The sequence below is a fragment of the Mus caroli genome, chromosome 8 (genome assembly GCF_900094665.2).
Source record: "Mus caroli chromosome 8, CAROLI_EIJ_v1.1, whole genome shotgun sequence".
Taxonomy (NCBI): Eukaryota; Metazoa; Chordata; class Mammalia; order Rodentia; family Muridae; genus Mus; species Mus caroli.
In genome coordinates this window covers 79,859,296-79,880,002 of record NC_034577.1, presented here as the reverse complement: position 1 = coordinate 79,880,002, position 20,707 = coordinate 79,859,296, and the positions used below count along the sequence as shown (strand labels likewise).

General features: G+C 45.9%; 2 protein-coding genes across 9 annotated transcripts in view; one reads left to right on the top strand and one right to left on the bottom strand.

Moving 5' to 3' along the window:
* Positions 1–10,368, top strand: part of Brd7 (bromodomain containing 7) — a 30,211-nt gene extending 19,843 nt beyond the window's left edge. Inside the window, exons 12-18 of one of the 5 annotated variants that reach the window (XM_029480489.1) lie at positions 2,728–2,839; positions 5,104–5,160; positions 8,047–8,161; positions 8,384–8,527; positions 9,238–9,381; positions 9,719–9,783; positions 9,878–10,101. In XM_029480489.1, coding sequence (XP_029336349.1) covers positions 2,728–2,839; positions 5,104–5,160; positions 8,047–8,161; positions 8,384–8,527; positions 9,238–9,381; positions 9,719–9,774 — 628 coding nt within the window. In that variant the 3' untranslated portion in view covers positions 9,775–9,783; positions 9,878–10,101. Of the gene's footprint in view, positions 1–2,727; positions 2,840–5,103; positions 5,161–8,046; positions 8,162–8,383; positions 8,528–9,237; positions 9,697–9,718 lie in introns of those variants that run through there. The other 4 variants (XM_021169607.2, XM_021169606.2, XM_021169604.2 and 1 more) reach the window with 4 other exon arrangements.
* Positions 10,369–12,216: 1,848 nt separating this feature from the next.
* Adcy7 (adenylate cyclase 7) overlaps positions 12,217–20,707 on the bottom strand; it is a 56,764-nt gene continuing 48,273 nt past the window's right edge. For all 4 annotated transcript variants that reach the window (XM_021169503.2, XM_021169505.2, XM_029480488.1 and 1 more), the window contains 11 exons: positions 19,957–20,041; positions 19,596–19,721; positions 18,784–18,882; positions 18,011–18,186; positions 17,218–17,383; positions 16,906–17,061; positions 16,322–16,468; positions 15,637–15,741; positions 15,327–15,441; positions 14,697–14,821; positions 12,217–14,514 (listed from right to left, as the gene is read on the bottom strand). In XM_021169503.2, the coding sequence (XP_021025162.1) occupies positions 14,368–14,514; positions 14,697–14,821; positions 15,327–15,441; positions 15,637–15,741; positions 16,322–16,468; positions 16,906–17,061; positions 17,218–17,383; positions 18,011–18,186; positions 18,784–18,882; positions 19,596–19,721; positions 19,957–20,041 (1,447 nt within the window). In that variant the 3' untranslated portion in view covers positions 12,217–14,367. The remainder of the gene's footprint in view (positions 14,515–14,696; positions 14,822–15,326; positions 15,442–15,636; positions 15,742–16,321; positions 16,469–16,905; positions 17,062–17,217; positions 17,384–18,010; positions 18,187–18,783; positions 18,883–19,595; positions 19,722–19,956; positions 20,042–20,707) is intronic.

Below are 20,707 nucleotides of genomic sequence, written 5' to 3'. Positions count from 1 at the left end.
GACAAACTGACAAATCAGAGAAAGATTCGACAAGATAGAATACGCCCAACACTCAGGAGAAGAAAGGGAAGCTACTTAAGAGAGCAGTGCAGGCAGAAAAGAGGAAGAAAAAGAAATAGGAGGAGGCAGTCTTCCCAGGAGAGTTTTACAGAGACAGGTTGAAGAGAAGACAAGCTAGACACAGGTGAAGACAGAATGAACCAGAGAATGAAAAGGAGCCAGATTAGAATAGTTTGCCAAAGTTAGTATGAGGCCAAGCAGAACAAGTTAGGAGAAGCCAGATTGAATCAGTCAGTGCAGCTGAGCCAGAGCAGCTGAGTTGAACCAGCCAGCCAGAGCTCAGAAAGAACAAGAAAGGATGAGCTTAGTCAGCAGTGAGTCTCAGGCTGAAAACAGTCTAGGCCTACTTTGATTGTATGGAGGCTAGAAGCTTCCAGGACTAGGCCTAGGTTAGCAGACAGAGGCAGTAAGCCTCCAAGATGGAAAGTACTACAGGAGAATAAAAGATACATCTACAGAGTTGGACAGAAAAGGGCATCAGATTCCCTGGGACTGGGGTTACAGACACTTGTCACCTGCATTGTGGGTCAAATCCAGGTTCTCAAGTGTTCTTAACTACTGAGCCAATTCTTTTCCTTCCTTCCTTTCTTCTTTCCTTCTTTCCTCCCTCCCTCCCTCCCTCCCTCCCTTCCTTTCCTCTTTTCTTTTCTTTTCTTTTCTTTTCTTTTCTTTTCTTTTCTTTTCTTTTCTTTTCTTTTCTTTGTTTTTTTGCAAGGGGTAGGGTAGTGAATGTGGGTAGTGTTTGGGGGTTTTTTGTTGTTTTTTTTTTTTTTTTTAAGTTTTAAAACACTTTAAACACTCTGTAGACCAAGTTGACCTAAAACCCAGAAATCTGGTTGCCTCTGCCTCGAGAGTGCTAAGATTGAAGGCATGTGCCACCTCGCCTGGCTAAAGTTTTTTTTTTTTTTTTTTTTTCTGAGGCAGGGTTTCTCTGTAGCCCTGCCTGACCTGGAACTCACTCTATAGACCAGGCTGGCCTTGAACTCAGAAATCTGCCTGCCTCTGCCTCCAAAGTGCTAGAATTAAAGGCGTGTGCCACCACTGCCCTGTCAGAAAACCCTTTTTAAAGGAGTTCCTGATACTCAAGTTGAGGAGTTGCTTCTGTCAGAACCTGCTCTGCTGTAAGACAGTGCATGTCAGTTATGTTTCAGGCTTGATTCATTTAAGAATCCACAAAGCATTTTCCCTAAGTCATGAAATATCTAAAGCATCCCACATACAGGACAGTTTCACTATAATATACCAACCAAACTATAGTACAGCCAAACTATAGTACAAACTTGAATCCGAGGGTCTGTATCCCTCTGCAGATACTTTGTATCTGCTCAGTTTGATGAGATACCTTCTCAATTTACCAGGACTGTGTCCTGGGATTGGACATTGAGCCTGAAATTTCTCTTCTTGGCACTGGTAACTTCTTAACTATTATTGTGCTCAAGAATTTTATCCAGTACATTAACCAGTCTCCTGGTTTGGGGGGTTTGTTGTTTTGAGTTTATTTGTATTGGAAGGGGGTGCATTTAACTCTGATCTCTCACATGTTAGTATATTATGTGTTGTTTCTAGATGGGGTTCCCTAAGTTAGAGACTGGCTGTGGTTTCAGATTGAGGAGTTGCTATCCTTAGACTATATGTAATAGGGCACATTCCTTCTAGATTACTCAGTGAGGCAATCCACAAATCAGCAGTGTATGCCTCTGTGTACCAGACATTGTTCCAGGCACTAAGAATTCCATAACAGAACTGTACCCTCCTGTCAGATAGTGACAGAGCTTTGGAGCAAGACGAAGAGGGACAGGGAGAAGTAATGCTGGGGTCAGGAAAGTGACCAGAGAGGGAACCAGCAGTGCGCTCTCTCTGAGAGGGCATCCTGGTTCTGAAGTAGCTAAGCAAGGGACCTGAATTTCGAGCTGGCCTGACCCAGCCAGGAGCATCAGGAAGAGCTGTAAGGAGCAGAACAGGTTGGAGGGGAAAGGAGTAGTCACAGGAGTCACTGTGGGAAGAGATTGCTATGAGAACTTTGTGTACTTGGTGGATCGGGAGCTAGTCAATGGCACACAGAATAGTGACCCAATCTGGCTGTGATTCTGAAGTGACCAATCTGGCAGTTATACAAAGCTTGGGCTGCTAGGGCAGAAAGCAGGCATGAACAAATAGACCAGGGAAGTGGCCATTGTGGTTAGTAATTAGTAGGTTGCTGGCTTTTAACTGGAGAGTAAGAGAAGTTGGGATCATATCAGGGTTTTCAATTTACTGAAAGGAAAATGATTTTAGAACAGTGCTTGGGGAAAGTAGCTGACATTTAGCTTGTGATGTGTGTTTATGCAACAAGGGTGTGATTTTAGAAGTTTTGATACATATGAAAATCCTTAAGTGAATGAGATTATTAAGGGGAACTGGCAAGAAGACCCATTGCTGACCCCTTGCTTTCTTCAGAGGATGCTCAGGAACATTTCACTTCTGCTTCATTGTATGTGTGTATGTGTTCTCTCATGGTGATAGAGTCATCACTGGTAAGTATGCAGGTGCAACGCTGTCTCTGAACAGAACATATTTCATAATGTGGTCTATGGACCAAGGGCGTCTGATGGGAAGAGTCGGCTCTCGCGGGTCCGAGCCATGAAGACTACTTCTATAGAAGTGATTTCTTTCCAACTCTTTTTTCAGCATCTCTGAGTTTTTGGCCACATGCCAAGATTACCCGTATGTTATGGCAGATAGTTTACTGGATGTTCTAACAAAAGGAGGACATTCCAGGAGCCTGCAGGACTTGGACATGGTAAGCACACTGCTCAAGAAACAGGCAGTTTATAAATGACTTTGAAGTGCTAGACACTCAGTGTTTGAGACCAGGGATTAGCCAGTATGACAGCTGAACTCCATTCCCCGAAAAGGACAGCCTGCTGTGGGCGGAGAACAATGAAAGGAAAGAAATAAGTCAGCTATCAGGATCCAAGGGAGTTAGAACGTGGCCATTCTCTACTAATTTTGGTAAGACTCGGAATTCCTGAGCTGGGGATGAAGCTGGCTGACAGGATAGGGAATGTGCATGAGAGCAATGCATTGGGAGTCTCAGAAAGGAAAACCTTCCCTGTTGCATCTTTTATCAATATTTGTGAACTCTCTAGTCCAGTTCAAGACTGTTTATAATCTGGAATCATTCAAATGAGACTAGAACCAAGAAATGTTTCCTGCTGATGGAGAGGAATTCTGGTGTCTAGAATGTTCTATGACAAAATTAGAGGAGTCTTAGAAGTCATCTGTTTTTTTTTTTTCTTTTTAATTTTTAAATTTTTTTTATTTATATGAATGTTTCGCCTGTCTGCATGCATGTATCCCACACGCATACCTGTTGGATCTCCTGGAACTGCAGTTGCAGATGGTTGTGAGCTGCTGTGTAAGGGCTGGTGATTAGACCTAAGGCCTCTGAGGAGCAAGTGCTCTTAGGCAGCCCTGGAAGTCATAACTGTTCATGGTGACCATGACCCCAGTGCCTTAGCCCCCTGTCGGTAACTGCACAACTGGTGATGGTTCCCTGGGTGTCTTAGCAACCCTAGTCAGTGGCTTCTGCTTCAAAATCCTGCCACATGAACTACTGATCAAACCTAAAAAATACTTTTTCATCTGTTCAAAATTAAACCTACTTGACCCTTCCACTCAGCTAATTAGAATTAATAGTTAACTAAAGTCAAATTGCTTTGATTTGGTGACGATAGGAATATATTTAAAATATGATCTTTCTGTCCTTTGAATAGCAGTTTCTCTTCCCAAATATATCCTACAAAGTAACACAAGAGTTACACATGTAAAAAAATATATGACTTACATGTTTTAGAAAGTGGAAATGGTCTAAATCAGAGTATAAACCTTCAAAAAAGAAATAAAACACTTTTATTGATGTCCCTCCTGCACCCCTACAGGATTTCTCTGTATAACAGTCCTGAAACTCAATTTATAGACCAGACTGGCCTCAAATTCACAGAGATCTGCCTGGTTCTGCCTCCTGAGTGCTGGGATTAAAGGCTTCACCACCACCTGGCTAGATGTATTTCTTTTTATGTATGAACTACATTACATTAATGTGCATAAAATCATGAGGGACCATCTATATTTTGTGGAGTGTGTTTATTTTACAGTAAGCCTCTACTGTCAGAGAATATTGCCTCTTTAAAGTTTTTCCCTATCCTTGTCAAAGATTCAATGTGTTCAAAAGACTTTATATATTTAGACATTTATCTAATATTTACCAAGTATCTTAAATATATAACATTATTCTTTTAAAAATAATTCTTTTGGAGATTGGGTCTGTGTAGGCCTAATTGACCTCAGATTTATGATACTTCTGCCTGAGCCTCCAATTGCTAGTTTATGGGCATGTACCACTACATTCGGCTATATATAATCAGGCATGGATCTTAGCATTACTAGCAACTCATAAAAACTCAGAATGCTAATAATTATATTAATTAATTTTGGTTTTAAAATATAATTGAGGGCTGGAAAGATGGCTTAGCAGTTAAGAGCACTGGCTGCTCTTCCAGAGGTCCTAAGTTCAATTTCCAGCAACCACAGATGGTGGCTCACAACCATATGTAATGGAATCTGACGCCCTCTTCTGGTGTGTCTGAAGACAGCTATGGTGTACTCATATACATAAAATAAATAAATCTTTAAAAAAAAACTCAAAGTGATTATATTAATTAATTTTGGTTTAAAAATATACTTGGCAGCTGGAAAGATGGCTCAGCAGTTAAGAGCACTGGCTGCTCTTTCAGAGGACCTGGGTTCAACTCCCAGCAACCACATGGAAGCTTACAACTGTTAGTACACAGTTCTGAGTGATTCAACACTTCACCCTGACATACATGCAGGCAAAACACTAATGCACTTAAAATTAAAATAAATAAGTCATTTAAAGTACATATATCCTTATTTTCCATATACTTCAGTATGCTGCTTTTCTCTTGCCACAAAGTTAAGTTTTCTATTTACCTTGATTTTTGCATATACTGTTTGCATAAAAGTTTTCCTTTATCCATACAGTCATCTCCTGAAGATGAAGGCCAGACCAGAGCATTGGACACAGCAAAAGAAGCAGAGGTGCTTACAATTTATCCTTTAAATGGAGAATAAGTTTGAGAGACCTAAATGATTGGGCAGTATTACTTGGGGTTGGTGAGGTGAGATGGCTCAGCAGGTAAAGATGCTTTTCACACAAGCCTGGGACAGCTCAATCCTGGAGTCTATAGGTCTAAATTAGGGTTTCCATGGCTGTGAAGAGACACCATGACCAAGGCAACTCTTATAAAGGCAGACATTTAATTGAGACTGGCTTATGTTTTCAGGGGTTTAGCTCATTATCGTGGTGGAAAGCATGGCAGCATGTTGGTAGACATGGTGCTAGAGGAGCCGAGAGTTCTACATCTTGATCCAAAGGCAGCCAGGAGGAGACTGTTGCCCAGGCAGCCAGGAGGAGGCTCTGGATCATACTGGCCAGACTTGAGCATATATATGAGACCTCGAAGTCCCACTTCTACAGTGACACACTTCCTCCAACAAGGCCACATCTCCTAATACTACTACTCCTCATGAGCTAAGCATTCAAAAACATGAGTCTACAGGGGCCAACCCTATTCAAACCACCACACTATAGAGAGGTGGAAGGAGAGAAATGACTCCACAAAAATTCCCTATTGTCAAATACCAAATGTGTTGTAGCGTGTGTACTTCACACACACACACACACAATGATTGTTTTTATAAAAGATATGTTAATTGAGTATTATCTGGAGTAAAAGAAGTCATTTGAGAAGTTTATAAGTAGCTCATGTAGTAGATAAGAACTTACAGGGAGCCCAGAGTTATTACCACAGTGTAACTTCCGAGCATGCATACTCAAAGTTGGGGAGCTCATGTTTCTCAGGAGCAGAAACAAACCTGCAAGATGAGAGACATTTACTCTCCCAGCAGGCAGGGCACGTGCTCTGAGCTTAGAAAGCAGGTGACTCGGGGCTCCCAAAAAAATAGTGAGACTGAATATGTGGAAACCCAATGGTGTGCAGTGTAAAAAGCTGAACTGCTTCTTGGAAGATAAAAGATAGGCTGCTGTGGTAGATTATGAAGAGAAAGACTATTAAAAAGCTGTCAGACTTAGAGTACAGTGATGCGTGCCTTTGATGTTGGCACTTGGGAGGCAGAGGCAGGTGGATCTCTATGAGTTCAAGGCCAGCCTGGTCTACAGTGTGAGCTCCAGGTTGGACAGAGAGTAATAGACCCTGGGTTGTTGGGTTGTTTGCAGGAGGGTTGGTTGGCTTGGTTTGGTTTAGTTTTTTCTAGGCATGGTTTTTCTGTTCCTGGCTGTCCTGGAACTCATTCTGTAGACCAGGCTGGCCTTGAACTCCTAGAGATCCACCTGCCTCTGCCTCCAGAGTGCTGGGATTAAAGATGTACACCACCACTCCTGGCTGTTGTTTTGTTTGTTTAGAAAAAGGCTCTGGCACTTGTCTTAAGCAAAAAATAACTTAGCCTAACAACATAAAGGAAGAGACTCTGAACTGGGGAAATAAACCAGAAGAAAAGGTTCCTCCGCACTACAAAGAGAAACATAATAACAGGATAAAAACCAGCAAGACCTGCTGGGGAGGCACATGATATGATAGGTGATATGATAGCAGTAGTAGCTCATGTAGACTGCAGGGAAAGGGGCATACTTCTGAGAGAAGAGTCCCAGGGAGTTTCTGTTTTGGCAAGTGTTTTGGAAACTTTACTGGAGGTATGGGCCTGGAAGTCCAAAGTCTCCATGTGAATCGGACAGGTGTGATACAAAATTAATTTTTATTTCAGCCATACAAGTGAGACTCTCCAGGGTTACATGGAAAAGATTGAAGGGTAGAACCTTGGAAAAATCCAAAGTTGAATAATGTATGAGTCCCATGAAAGGATGGTTAACAGAAATGGAACAGGTTCAGCAAGAGTTGCAGATAAGCCCAGTGAGGGGCCCTTGGAAGTGATATCATAATCTTGACCTGAGCAGTCTCAGTGAAATGGAAGAATCAAAGGGTGAACCTCAGTGGGGTTCAGAACCTGAGGACACTAGGCTGTATGTAGGGATGTTTAAGATAGGACAGGCTCAAACTAAGCTTTAGCTAAAGGAAGGATAACTTGGGATATGAGGTCCAAATAAAGTAGGTGGTCCTGAGGTAGACAGACATACCGTCTTCAGAAAAGAGGATCCAAACAAGATCTTATGTTTAGTGAAAGAACAGGAAAGGAAATCCGATTTAAAAAAACAAAACAAAACTGTTGAATAGAGTTGTAGGGGTTCAGCTACAATGGTAAATCACAAGTCCACACTTTGTGCACTGCATGCTCTTCAGCCATGTGAAGACGGTGAGGTGCCGTCAGGACCCAAGTAGAAATGGAACCATGAACTTTTGGTTACTTACTAATTGGGTGATGCATTCCTTAAAGTTGTGTTGAAGTTATGGAAACTCTGAGTCCTATGAGTCTAAAAATAAAACTCTTAAGACTTGTTCTCTTGTGCAGCACTGATAACCAAGCTCTGGGGCTTGAGGAAGGCCAGGGAGCTGCTAATGCTATAGATCTATCGAAGTGCAAACAGCAAGTGCAGGCTGGGCTGAAACATTTACCTCTGAAACAGGCATTGCCATGGTCACCAAAATCAAGTAACAGTTTAGACAAGTGACAGGCTCTTAGTACTTCAGGATGGTTGGCATATGAATCGAGTGATGCAAATTGCATAAGCTGTCATGTCATTACAGAGAAGTGTGGATTTACAGACGCTTTTTTGGCCAAGATTTGAGAACAGCATTTTAAAAGAGTTCTTGGAAGACATAACCAAAATTATGGCTGTAAGGTGACTAGGTGGAATGACTTTGCTTGTAAGCACAGCCATCATACTGATTTTTACTTGGCACTGTCATGGTTTAGCAAACTCAAAATAAGTAACTTTTTTTCCTATTGAAGCAGATTACACAAATAGAGCCAACAGGGCGTTTGGAGTCCAGCGGTCAGGACAGGCTCACAGCACTGCAAGCCGTAACAACCTTTGGTGCTCCAGCTGAAGTCTTTGACTCCGAAGGTGAGTGTCCGGGACCACAGGTTGCTGGAAACTGTCCACCTCAGGCAGGTAGATGTGCTGCCATGTCAGCACTAATGAACCTAATATTTGCTCCAGAGAATCATAGCACATAGCTGTACTGTTGGCCTCAATTGAAGTAGAAGCTAACCATAGCAGAGCCTGGAACCACAGATAAACACGGGTTGCCTTGCTTTTCTTCAGTGTCTTTTTCTTACCATACAGAGGCTGAGGTGTTCCAGAGGAAGCTTGATGAGACAACAAGATTGCTCAGGGAGCTCCAGGAGGCACAGAATGAGCGACTGAGCACTAGGCCTCCTCCCAATATGATCTGTCTCTTGGGTCCTTCTTACAGAGAAATGTATCTTGGTATGTGTTCCAGGGATGGGAGGTAGCACAGGGCTGGGTACGTGAAATAAGACTTCAGAGAGTGGCTTACTGTGAAGTAAGCAGAGGGGAGTACCACACCATGAGTATAGGACTGATAACATTTACAGTTCCTTAGGATTTTTCTTTTTTTAATTATCAGGAGCTAGGTAATTGGCTCAGTCAGTCAAGTGTTTGCTGGAAAATATGAAAGCCTTAGTTCAGATCCCCGTGTGTGAAAGCACAGTGGCGTGCATCTCTAACCTCAGTGAGAGGTGGGAATAGGCAGGTCCCTAGAACTAACTCAGTGGGAGAGCCTGCCCTACAACATAAGATGGAAACTAACTGGGAAGATACCGTCCATATGCATGTGCATGTGTGTGCTCACACACATATACTACATACATGCACACATCTAGGTGGCATTCAGCCCCTGTGGGGCTGAAGCAGGAGGATTGCTGTGAATCTACAGCCAGCCAGAGCTACATAGCAATACTCTTTTAAAAGAAGAAAAATGTTGCTGGGTGGTGGTGGCACACGCTTTTTGATCCCAGCACTTGAGAGGTAGAGGCAGGTGGATCTCTGAGTTCAGCAACAGCCAGGGCTACACAGAAAAACCCTGTCTTGAAAACAACCAAAAGAAAGAAAAAGAAAAAAAAGATGATGACAGGAACCACTTCGGTTCTTTGAGTGTTTCCCCCTGTTTTTCCCAGCTGAACAAGTGACCAATAACCTCAAAGAACTCACACAGCAAGTGACTCCAGGTGATGTTGTAAGCATACACGGAGTTCGAAAAGCAATGGGGATTTCTGTTCCTTCCCCCATCGTGGGAAACAGCTGTGTAGATTTGACAGAAGGTAGGTGCCCTGTTTGTGTGGGTGAGACTTCTGTGAATAAAAGGGACACGGACCCTTTTCCTTAAGATGACATTGAGCGCTCTTGTCTGGTTTGATTTGTTTTATTTAATTTTTGAGATTAGCATGCAAAGTAATGGGTTTTATCTTGGCATCTTTTAGTTTCCTTTCCATCTTGTTTAAAGAACGAATAGATTTGATATGTTTGTCAAAGCTGCTGTGATGACTTAATGCCAGGCTTCTCCTTGGCTGTGAGTGTGGCATGAAGGGCTGGCAGCAGTGGTTCTCCTGGATGCTAGCACAGTGGGATGAAATGCTGAGTGCTGTCTTCTTCCTTCAGAGTGTGAAGAACCTAAGGAGACCAGCACTGCTGAGTGTGGGCCTGACGCAAGCTGAACTAGCCTGGTATTTGATTCTATTATGTACATAGTTTTTCATTCTGAACTTGGAGGTGCTTTTCAGAAGATATTAACTATTTGTAAATTGTGTTTTAATTAAGCTTTGGGACAGTTCCTTTTAATGTTCCGAAGATTGGCCTTGTATTAGGAAATAAAGCTGAACCTGGGACTGTGAGGCTCGCTGGCGTGTCAGCTGAATTACCCTTTGCCTTACTCTGCCTTGGTTCCGAGGATGGACACCTAGGACACACACCAGCCTTTCTCATGGTCATCTTTCAAAGGAGCAGTCCTCAAAATAAATTAATTCCCCAAGTTTTCATATTTACCACTCTTACTAGAACAATTATAAGCAGCTAGTAATAAGCTCTGCCCTACCAGAGCTCATCTGAGTGACATTCAGAAAGTAGCCTTACGAGCATAGCATCCTGATAGCCTTTCAGACTGCCACTAATGATGGTCTGACTTTTTATTATGTTGTTGAATGTGTATTACGTACATATAAGTACATGCATGTAGCCCCTCCCCCTTTTGGGGTTTCTTGTTTGGTTGGTTTAGTTTTGGTTTTTTGTTGTTTTTTGAGATAGGGTTTCTCTGTGTAGCCCTGACTGTCCTGAAACTAGCTCTGTAGACCAGGCTGTCTAAGAGGTCCGCCTGCCTCTGCCTCCTGAATCCTAGGATTAAAGGTGTGCACCACCTAGCTTAGAACAACTGTTAGGAAATGACTTTCTGCTTCCATTGTAGATTCCATGGATTGAACTCAGGACATCAGACTTCTCAGAAAATGATTTTTTATTCACTAAACTATCTCAGTGGCTGAGGACCCAACTTTTTAAGCATAGTTCTGTCCACTGAGACTTTGTAGCCTAACACCATGAAAGTAAACACACTCAAGATAATGTTAAAGTTTCCCACTATGGCTCCCCTTTCTGTACCTAATGGGAATGGTGTCCTCCTTCATGGTTATTAGCTGCTGGCTCTGCTAGGAGGTTGGTGGTGATAAAACGTGTCTAGTGTGTTTTCTTTTCCTTCTTTCTGTTTTTCCCAGTTACTTGGAGCATTTGCAAATGGATGAACCAAGTAAGATGGGCCAAGTCACCCTTAGACACATCAGAGTCTAGAGTTAGTGGAGAGCTTGCTCCTGGTCAGTTTTCCAAAGGCCACCTGTGTTTCATTTGTGCCCCAAAATCATTTCCCTGTTCTGAAATACACAGGTCAAGTGCCTGAGCACATTAGGTAGGAGACCATCGGATATGTACCCTTATATCACACGTCACTGGACTGAGAGAAATAATAGTTTTTCCAGATATAACCTCTTTAAAAGGCAAGCTGGGTATGGTAGGTTGCATTTATAATCCCAGCATTTGAGTGGCTGAGAGAGGAGGATTGCCATGAATTTGAGTCCAGCTGGGCTATGAGACCGTGCCTCAAAAAAAAAAAAAAAAAAAAAAGGTGAGGATGAGAGTGCAGGAGAGTGAGCCCAACAGTTAAGAGAACACACTGCACTTGCAGAGGACTGGAGTTGAGTTCTCCACACCCACATTGCTCAAAACCACCTATAAGTTACAATTCAGGGAACCTTGTACCTCTGGCCTCCTCTGCAAGCACTGGTACTGTGTGCACATAGCCACATGAACACACATGATTTTAAAATAAGTATGTCAATGTAGATAGAACCTAGTTTAGCAAACAGATGTCTTACCCTTTTACAGAGCCTGTCTGCAAAACGTCTAGACAGGAAGACATACCTATTTTCTTGATTTGAAATTAATATTAAGCAAGAACAGTAAAGAAAACTTGTTTCTCTCCAGAAATTACAGGGTGATCCTTTTGTAGGCAGGTATGCTAATAAAATACATCAATTCAAGTGTGTTTATATAAGTTTTTTAGATTCTGACTTTAGTCTCTACAGTTGAAGGGCTGAGGGGTGTAGGTCTGTTGGTAGAGTACTTGGCCAGAATTCGTGAAGCCTGGAGTCTGATCCTCTGCACCATACAAACTGGCCATGGAGGGGTGGGGCTGAGGGGGTTAGTGGCTGAAGTGCTTATGCAAACCTGACAGCCTGAGTTTGGATCACCGAACCCAAGTACAAATCTGGATGTGGTAGCATACATGTCTATAATCTCTGCACCCCTATAGAAAGGTGGGAGGTAGAGACTTGGAAATTCATAGGGCAGCTAGCTCGAAGTTAACAGAAGCGAGAAACCCTGTCTCAAAGTAGGAGTTGAGTGAGGACTGACAGCCAAGATTGTCTTCTGATCTCTACACAAGCAGGCCTGCATGCACACAAGGAACCTGGCTGTAATCCTAGCATTCTAGAAATGGAGACAGGAAGATTGTGAGTTGAAGATTTGAGGACAGCCTGGGTTACATGAGACCCTGTTCAGATATTTAACCCATTCTTCACCAGTAGTTCCTGAAGACCCAGAAATACTTTCATTCAAAACACCTTAGGACATTCAGGTTTTTTTTAATTGTTGGTTGAACATATAAAAAGGAGCCAGGCACTGATGATTTATGAAAATGGAACAGAACTCTGAAGCAAATGTTAGAAGTCTATAAATATTAAACATACAGAACAAACCATAGTTACTTGCTTGTACCCACTCGGAGCATTGACCTGTTATCTATGAAGTACACAGTAACAATCATTTTTTGTCAGGAAGTGTCTTTAAGTCAGAAGACTTGGCGTATTACTGTCTGTAGGCAGTGAAGGTTGCCTTAGTAGAGATCCTGAAACGAATCCTTGGCCCACAGAAGGGTTTAAAGAAAACAAAGTTCCTGTGAAAAAACAAGACACCTGTAAAGAAATTACTTGGAAAGTAGAAACCAAGTATGTATGCATGAGTCCCAAGTGATGTTTTCTGTCAGTTACACTCTTAGGACCTGAACAATAAAATACTCCAGGCACAGTGCTTCAGTTGAAAAGAAACAATGCATGAATGGCAGCCAATTACTTTTAAACTCAAGCTAAGATTTCTGTTGCTGGAGGGAAAAGGTAACTTGGCTGTTGGAAGAGTAGAAATGTGTCAGCCTCGGGAAGGAAGCTCTGTCCTGCTCTCTGTCTGCACGGCATTGCGGGCATCACCAGGAACTTTACTAACTTCCCAGAGATGCCTTGCTGGGAAGCCCTGACCACTACTAGATTCCTTTGTGCAAACTAAAATCAGCCTTTCTTTCCTGGGCTGATAAAACTCCACAGGACACAGCACAAGCCAACAGTTCCTATCTCTCCCCTCTATGTCCCGGACTACTCAGCCTTGGACTAAAGTCCCAGGTAAACCTGGCTGGTTAGCACCCTGTCTGCAGCAGTTATATCATTTGTAGACTCTGGAGGTTCCTTGGTGACTGCTAGCTAAGAAGACCATGATGTAGTGCGTTCTGTGGCAGTGAAGTCATTTCCAAAAAGGAGTGGGGTGTTTGGTCATCTCTCTTGGAATGCTGTGGAGCTAAAGCACAGTAAGACACCCATCTCACAAAGCTGGCTTTTGCCTTGACTCATTTGGCCTTTGTTGAGGGGCTCAGTTCACAGGCCAGAGTCCTGAACACGTGTTCCTGCCAAGTGGATTGTTCTTGAAGCTCTGCAGTCAGCTCAGAAGACTGGAGAGAAGGCAAGTGGGACAGGGTTGTCCACGCCTGTCTACACAGGCTTTCCCTCAGAAACAGCTGGAGATAGTAGTGCACATCTGTAATTGAAGCACTCCGGAGACCGAAACAGGAGGTTAGAAGTTTGAGACCAAGCTAGGCTGACCCTGACTCCAAAATAAATAAAGTGCACACAGAAAAACTGAAACATCATACCTCATTTCTAGACTTTAAACTTCCTGAGCCTTGTCCCAAAAGACTTGCATCAAAAAATGCTTGATTGCAAATTCAAAGCTTTGCTGCTGCTATGAGCCCCATTCCTCAGAACTCTGTCCCTGCAGCCAATCTGATCCTATAAACGGACACTAGACAGCAGACCTATTTACATGTAGTCTGTGGTTAACAAGAGAAAATACACTAGAAAGGAGGAGATCTTTGTCTAGCATCTAAGAGTCAGTGGTAAAACTAAAACTCCGTTTATGACATGTCCATTTCAAACATAAGCCAGAGATGGAAAGAAGTGACAAGTGTAGATCAGACATTTTCTCTGCTGTTTTGAGACTACCCACCAATATACACCGTTTTCAACTCCATTTACCAGAATGCCTAATTGAGAGAATAACATCCCATGGTAGATTTGATGGGAGGAAAGCAAGCAGCAACCCATGCTAGTCAGCCTGGCTGAGCCTCCTGTAGCCAGTAGAGCTTTTGTCTCCTGTGAGTGCTGTTCACTGGCCACCAAGGTGGATGTCTATCTTGGTCATGCACTGAAGTCTCTTCCCCAGCACCCTGGAAATGAACACAGCCTGAAGTAGACCAGTGGTCTAGCTAATTTGGAACTGTAGAGGCTGAAGCACAGAGCCTCTGTGTACAACGTAGTAGCTGCTTCAAACAGAATCTGATGCACAGGTCAAAGCCATCCTGTAGTGCAAGTCCAAAGAAGCCACTGCGACAGACATGGGGCTACATTCTTGGCTCCCTCGGGGAAGGAGACTGACCACCAGCCACCTCAGTTTAGCCCCAGGCCTTGAAACTTGGCAGTGTCTGTACATACAAAGTAAGTCCGCAGTTCCCCTTTGCCTTTGACGTTGATTAGCCCACGGCACTCACAAGAATATCCTAGTCCCTGGAGGATAGTGCATGTCTCTTCGGTAACCTAAAATGAAAAAGCCCTGTCTTCAGAGAGGAAAGGGATGGCTAACATGCAGAGTGTCTTGTCTATTCCTGACAATGATGGCCAGAACCACACAGCCAAGTGATGGAAGGGCCAGGTCCTAGAGCACGATACCTTCTCTGGGGTGTCTTTCCCAGGGTCAGTCCTTCCCAGTGGACTTTTACCTGGATTTTCCCAAGCTCTCCGGTGCTCTCCATGCGGCTGGCAACATTGACTGTGTTTCCCCAGATGTCATACTGAGGCTTGCGGGCTCCAATCACTCCAGCAATCACAGGCCCGTGGTTTATGCCTTAAGATGGTTTGCAGTTAGCCATTTATAGTGACATTGAGAGAGCCCACAGAAAGGGGTGGAGAGTACTGGGGGGTTTCTTTGGAACTGTTCTCTCCAGCTGTCTCTTGTCCATACTCAGACTCACTAGTTCTTACCTAGTATACTAATTTCCCCTTAATAAAAAGAAATAGGCTTTAGGTGCTTATCCTTAAAGCTAACTATGGGTAGTTAGAGTTAATACATTTGTCTTATTCTCTCTATTTTAAGGTCATTTATTTGCAGCCATGATTTTGGCCCTGCATTTATATAGTTACATATTATTACATTTTTTAAAGGTAGGGTTAGTGGCTGGCAAGATAGTACTTCCAGTACTATCAAGTCTGATGACCTGAGTTGAATTCCTAGAACCCACAAGGTAGAAAGAGAACCAACTCCTGCCGAAACCTCATAGCAGAGGGAGGGCAGGGACACCGTCCAACCAAGAGGGTGTGGGCAAGGCTGAGCGTCCGTTTGTGGCTCTTACCGACTCGGAGGCGGAAGGAGTTGAAGGAGTGCCTGTTGATCCCATCCAGCTTGCTCATCAGGGCCATGCTAAATTCCACCAAGACTCCAATGTGCACGTGCTTCCGCTCCAGGTCCTGCGGGACATGGGGTTGCATAACTACTCCATGCAACCTTGACTGAGGGCGCACACCGTGGGCAAGGGGTTTCTGTCCCCACCAGGGTCTCCAGGCTATGCCACAAAAGGCCTCTGCCCCCTAATGCAGAAACTTTAGAAGGTGATAGGACTGGGGGTGGCCTATAGGATTTACTTTGACACAGGCCTGGAGTACCTGGTTCTCATGTCCTGAGGGGGCACTGAGCCCTGCTGCTGCCATGTAGGTGCTGCCAATGGTCTTGATCTTCTCCACACCACTGAACTTGGGCTTTAGCAGGAGCTGCAAAACAACCAGGAGCTGTAGTATCCTTGATGCTGAGAAGAGGAAGAGGGCCCTTCCCCCACTCCCGATACACAGTGCAGACACATGGCATGCATGGCCTTGTCCATCCGAGTTCATGGCTGCAGGTGAGAACATGGCACCCACCGTCCTCATCTCTTCCCTTCTCTGGATTCTGATCCTTCTCAGAGAAACTTACCCAGCATCATTTACTTAGACGTTGCTTAGTGTGCCCCATAAAGTTCAGCCCAAGCCAACTTCCTGAGATGGTTGACAGCATGGGCTTAGCCTTAGTCAGATCTGTTCTGGAAGGACTGAAAGCTACCTGTTAGCACCTGCCCAATAGAGATTTAATAAAAGGCTGCTTACTGGATAAATAAGTTTGTCTCTTGGTATTTAATGGAATACAGTTTCCAGCTGGTTGGCCTCATGCTTGGTTTAGCTGTTTATTTTCTCTGACAGGGCTAAGGATGGAGCCTGAGCCTCACACATAGCTGAGCTTGCCTTTCACCAGTGAGCCTCTACCCTCCCCTGCTACTACACAGGTAGGGAGCTGCACAGCAGGCTGGCCAGGCTGTACCTCGTCAAAATCAGCAATGATCTCATTCAGCAGTCGAAGGCACTCCAGTCCTTCTTTGTTGACATCACACTCAGTGTAGAATACTTTGAAGTCCGGAACAGATGCAAACATGACACAGACACAGTCATAAGACTGATGGTACCAGTCCTGCAGCAGGGCAGGGGAGAAACAAGACCAGGAGACCACTAACCAGGGGCACAAGTGCTGCGGGGGAGGGGTCAGTCCAGGCTGGCTGGCTGTGTGGGCTGTGACTGTGTGACAGCAGCTAAGGCAGGACTCCGGTTGGGAGGTGGTTTTATGCTGAGCTGTTACTGGGTCTGTGTCCTACATAAGAAAGGCTCTGCCATATGCACCCCGTGGAGGTACGGATCCTTCAGCATGCTTGAACCTCACAATGTTTTTCCAGAGTGGAATTCAAGGCCAAGGAGGTAAAGCGTCTTGTCCAGAGCCCCTGGTGGCCATAGGACAGCAAGCCTGCCTTTACACCGAGCAATCTCTCAGGGGGTACTTCTGGATAGCCCAGGCCTTGCCGGCACAGGGCAGCTCTGCTCACAGACTCCTAGAATACCCTGCCCTTCACATACCTCTGCTGCCTTGTCCCCAATGAAGTGGGCAGCCACGTGCGCCGGCAGCACATTCTCCAGGAGGAGGCGGTTCACATTCTCCATTGTTTCAAACTCCTCGTGCTCCTTCTTGAACTTCTTCTTCCACAGACAGTCCAAGCGGCAGTAGTAGTCAATCTTCAAACCAGGAAACCAATGTCATACCTGTCACACCTGTGACACACCACCCAGGCCTGGGACCTAGGGTGCTGGACCAGCCTATCTGCAATACTGCCCACCCCATCCAGCCCTCCACATCTGCTCAGCAGAGGCTGGGCAAGGGAGCCTACACACCTGTCTAGACAGCAAGATGAGGGTGGCATAGAACAGGATCAGGTAGAAGTTGACCATGATCTTCAGGTCTCTCTCTAAATAACTGGGGGAAGGGGTAGTCTCCCGAGCCCCCGGAGCAAGGGTGTGGCTGGGCATGCTTTGTGCATCAGACAGGAGCAGCCGTGTCCTAAGGGGGTAGGGAATAAACAGTTGCAGCTGTGTAGGGAGGAAACCTCCGCAAGGGGACCTATGGGTCACTCCAGAAGGCCCATCTGCTGAGTGAGGGTCTGAAGGCAGCCAGTAGCTCTTCTTGAGGAGGGAGAACAGCCACTAGAATAGCATAAGAACCTGGCCAAAGAAAGGCAGATAATTCTTTTTCCGGGTCCTTGAGCTTCTAACCACATAGGATGTAAGAAAGTCAAGTCTTTTCCTCAGTCCAAAGCCTTGAGGGCATCAGAACCCTTGGGAACCCACAGGAGTGTACCTGCTCAGGAGGCAAAGACATCTGCACGTCTGACACGGATATCCAGGCCACAGCTCAGACTAAGCTGGCTCAGGGCTCCCTTCAACTGACCCAGAAATAGGAGGGCCTCCCCAAGAACCCATCAGTAAGCCATACACCCAGCTCAACTGCTAAGATCTGGAGCCTGGACCAGTCACTATCCCACTTGTGGAGCAGGATCTACACCATTTGCTCAGCGTCTAGTCCACTGGGCCATGGACAGAGATGCATCCTGCTCTGATCAGGTGCTATGTCAAAACAAACCAGCTTGCGGTAGTGGGCTGCAGAAAGACACCAGCGGATCAGGCCCACCTTTGTGTCCCGTTGGTCTCAGTGCTATTGCCTGAGACGTGCCAGCATGGGGAGAGGTTGAAGAGCAGCAGGTAGGCCACCAAGGCCACTGTCAGCAGCATGGCCTTCAGCTCTAGGCTCATCCGCAGGAAAACAGAGCATGCAATGAAGCCCAGGATGCAGCTGCAGGTGTAGTACTGCGGGTGGGGACAACGTCCAGTGTCAGTCACCTGGAGCAGGCTACTATTAACAGTCCACTGCCGACTCCCTCCTGCTGAGGGCTCCAAGCCAGGGGTCTGTACCAGCCTTGGCCCATTGCTCTCTTTCCAGCAGGGAAGCTGATGGTCACTTCCTGTTTTGCCATTTCTCATGGCCTCTCTGGGCAACAGACTGTGTTTTATGTCAGCTGACCTGAGCCTGGCCCTTGATTCCTTGAAGTAAGGCCTCAATTAACCTCTCCAATGTGCAGGGAAAGTGACCCAAAGACACCCTCTAGTGCAACTGATGATGGTCTGCACTCCCTGCCTACCCCCAAGGCTTAGAGCAAAGAACCAACACCCAGTTTCCTGTTTCCCTGGCATTGGGCAGACAGGGAACAAGCCTGGCTACCTGGACCCAGCCTTCTAAATGTATGCTAAAGACACTGGCCTCATTCTCCCTCTCCACAGTCTCTAGACTCAGGCTTTGAGCCATGAGAGGGCCACTCTGACCACAGTGGCCCAATGAGAACCAGTAGCTCCCGAGGACTGAGCCAGGAGTTGGGTGCTGGAGGAAGCCAGGATTAGCATGCTCACCGGGAGGAGCTCACATGGGGTCCCAACTCTGTTCTGTGCAGCCAGTGGGCTTGTCTTGTTGTCTTCAGGCTGCTCTGGGCCTGGGTTAAGCGTCAGTGGCTGAGGGGAGACAGGTTGCCATTAGAACATATATAGGGACTCAGACCTGCCAGGCCCAAGGGAGGTGACCCAAGACAACTATGGACACCAGAAGTACTCTGCGGCTGGGTGCCTTTGAGCACAGTGAGTGGCTGTGTCCACAGCAGCCACCATGTATGGAGTAGCTGGGGTGGGAAGGGATACAGAATAGAGGTACTGGAGCAGCAGCAGCCCAGGCAGGCATGGGAGAAGGCTGGGGTCAGCCCTCTCAGGAGCCCCATTCTTCTGGACCCTGAGAGAGAGGCATAGAGCACTCTCCCCAGACTGTAGTGTTCAATATCAGGAGCACTACGGAGGAGATCTGTTGTGAGTTCTTACAGGCTGCTCTGCAGCTACCAGCCTATGACTTGGATCAGAGGGCACGTCATCCCTTACTTAGGAAAATGAGTCCCAAAGCAGGTGGGAAGGAGGAGCTGGCTCCCAACACATACCTGCAGAGTTGCCACATGCCTCAAGCCCTCCCTTGAAGGGTGAGGAGCCCAAAGCCTGCCCTGGGGACCTCACAGATCACTGCAGAGCTATGAGGGAGTCACGGCAGATGGAGCTGTTCAGGTAACAAGACTGGGATTCTGGGATCTGGGTTTCCCAGGTCAAAGGTGATTCCTTTCCCCCAGGAGATAATATCCTTTGTACACAGCCCTGCTAGCGCTTGCTGTCCTGGCCCCATAACTCACCATGTTAATGATGGCAACAGTCAGTAGGCTGCCAACAGTCAGCACAACCAGGACAAGCCTGACCAGGGGTTGCGTCTCCACGCTCTCCGAGATGGCCTGGAGTGTACTTCGGGATGGAAAGCACCTCTGTGGAGAGAGGAAAGTCATGCAAAGCAGCAGGGGACAAAGGACAGCCTTATTCAGGAAAGATGGGTGGCACTAAGGAGACTGGGAGGCTGAGGACTTGGGGACAGCCTGCAGGGACTCAGTTATCCTGAAGGTAAGATGGCACCCAACTGCTGCCCCGAGCAAGACTGAAGGTGAAGGAGAGGTCATAGGGGTGAGACTGAGTCCCCTGAACTCCCGTGAACCACTCACTCACCGAGAACTCAGTAGCAAAGCAGAAACTCAGAACCAGCCCCAGCAGGCAGGCCACCAGCCCAAAGGACACACCCAGAGTTGCCATCCTGGAAAGGAGGGGAAACTTGAGACCAAGTCCCTTCCACCAGTCCCGGTTCTCCAGCACATGGTCACCTGTCCCTCCCCAGTGGATATTCTTTCTCTAGCAAAGAAGACCTTGAAAAAAAATGAATCCAAATGTCCCACAAACAACAATCATGAAGGTCAAGGTTGCCATCAAGTCCCCCTAGGGGCCAAGTGTATAAGAAATGAGTCACATCGTGAGCCTCTGGGACTGTCTGGCACAGAAAACACAAAAGCGTCAGTATGGGGAGATCAGTATGGCGAGCAGCAGGCTGGAGAGCAGTAGGCTGGAGAGCAGCAGGCTGGAGGGATGGCTAAGTGGTTAGGAGCACTTGCTGCTCTTGCAAAAGGCTCCAGATCTGATTCCCCGCACCCACGTGGTAGTACGCAACCATCTAAAGTTGCAGTTCTGGGTGACTGGACGGACACCCTCCTCTGAAGGCCTCAGGACTAAGCACACATGTAAGCAAAACATACATAGATTCAATAAAAGTGTATGCATCCATAGATAATATTTTATTTAGTTTGGTTTTGATACAGGGTCTTACAGCCTTGGTCAACCTGGAACTTACTGTGTGGACCAGGCTGGCCTCACACTTGCAGCGATCCTCATGCCTCTGCTAGAGTGCTGTGCAATCACAGGCCTAGCT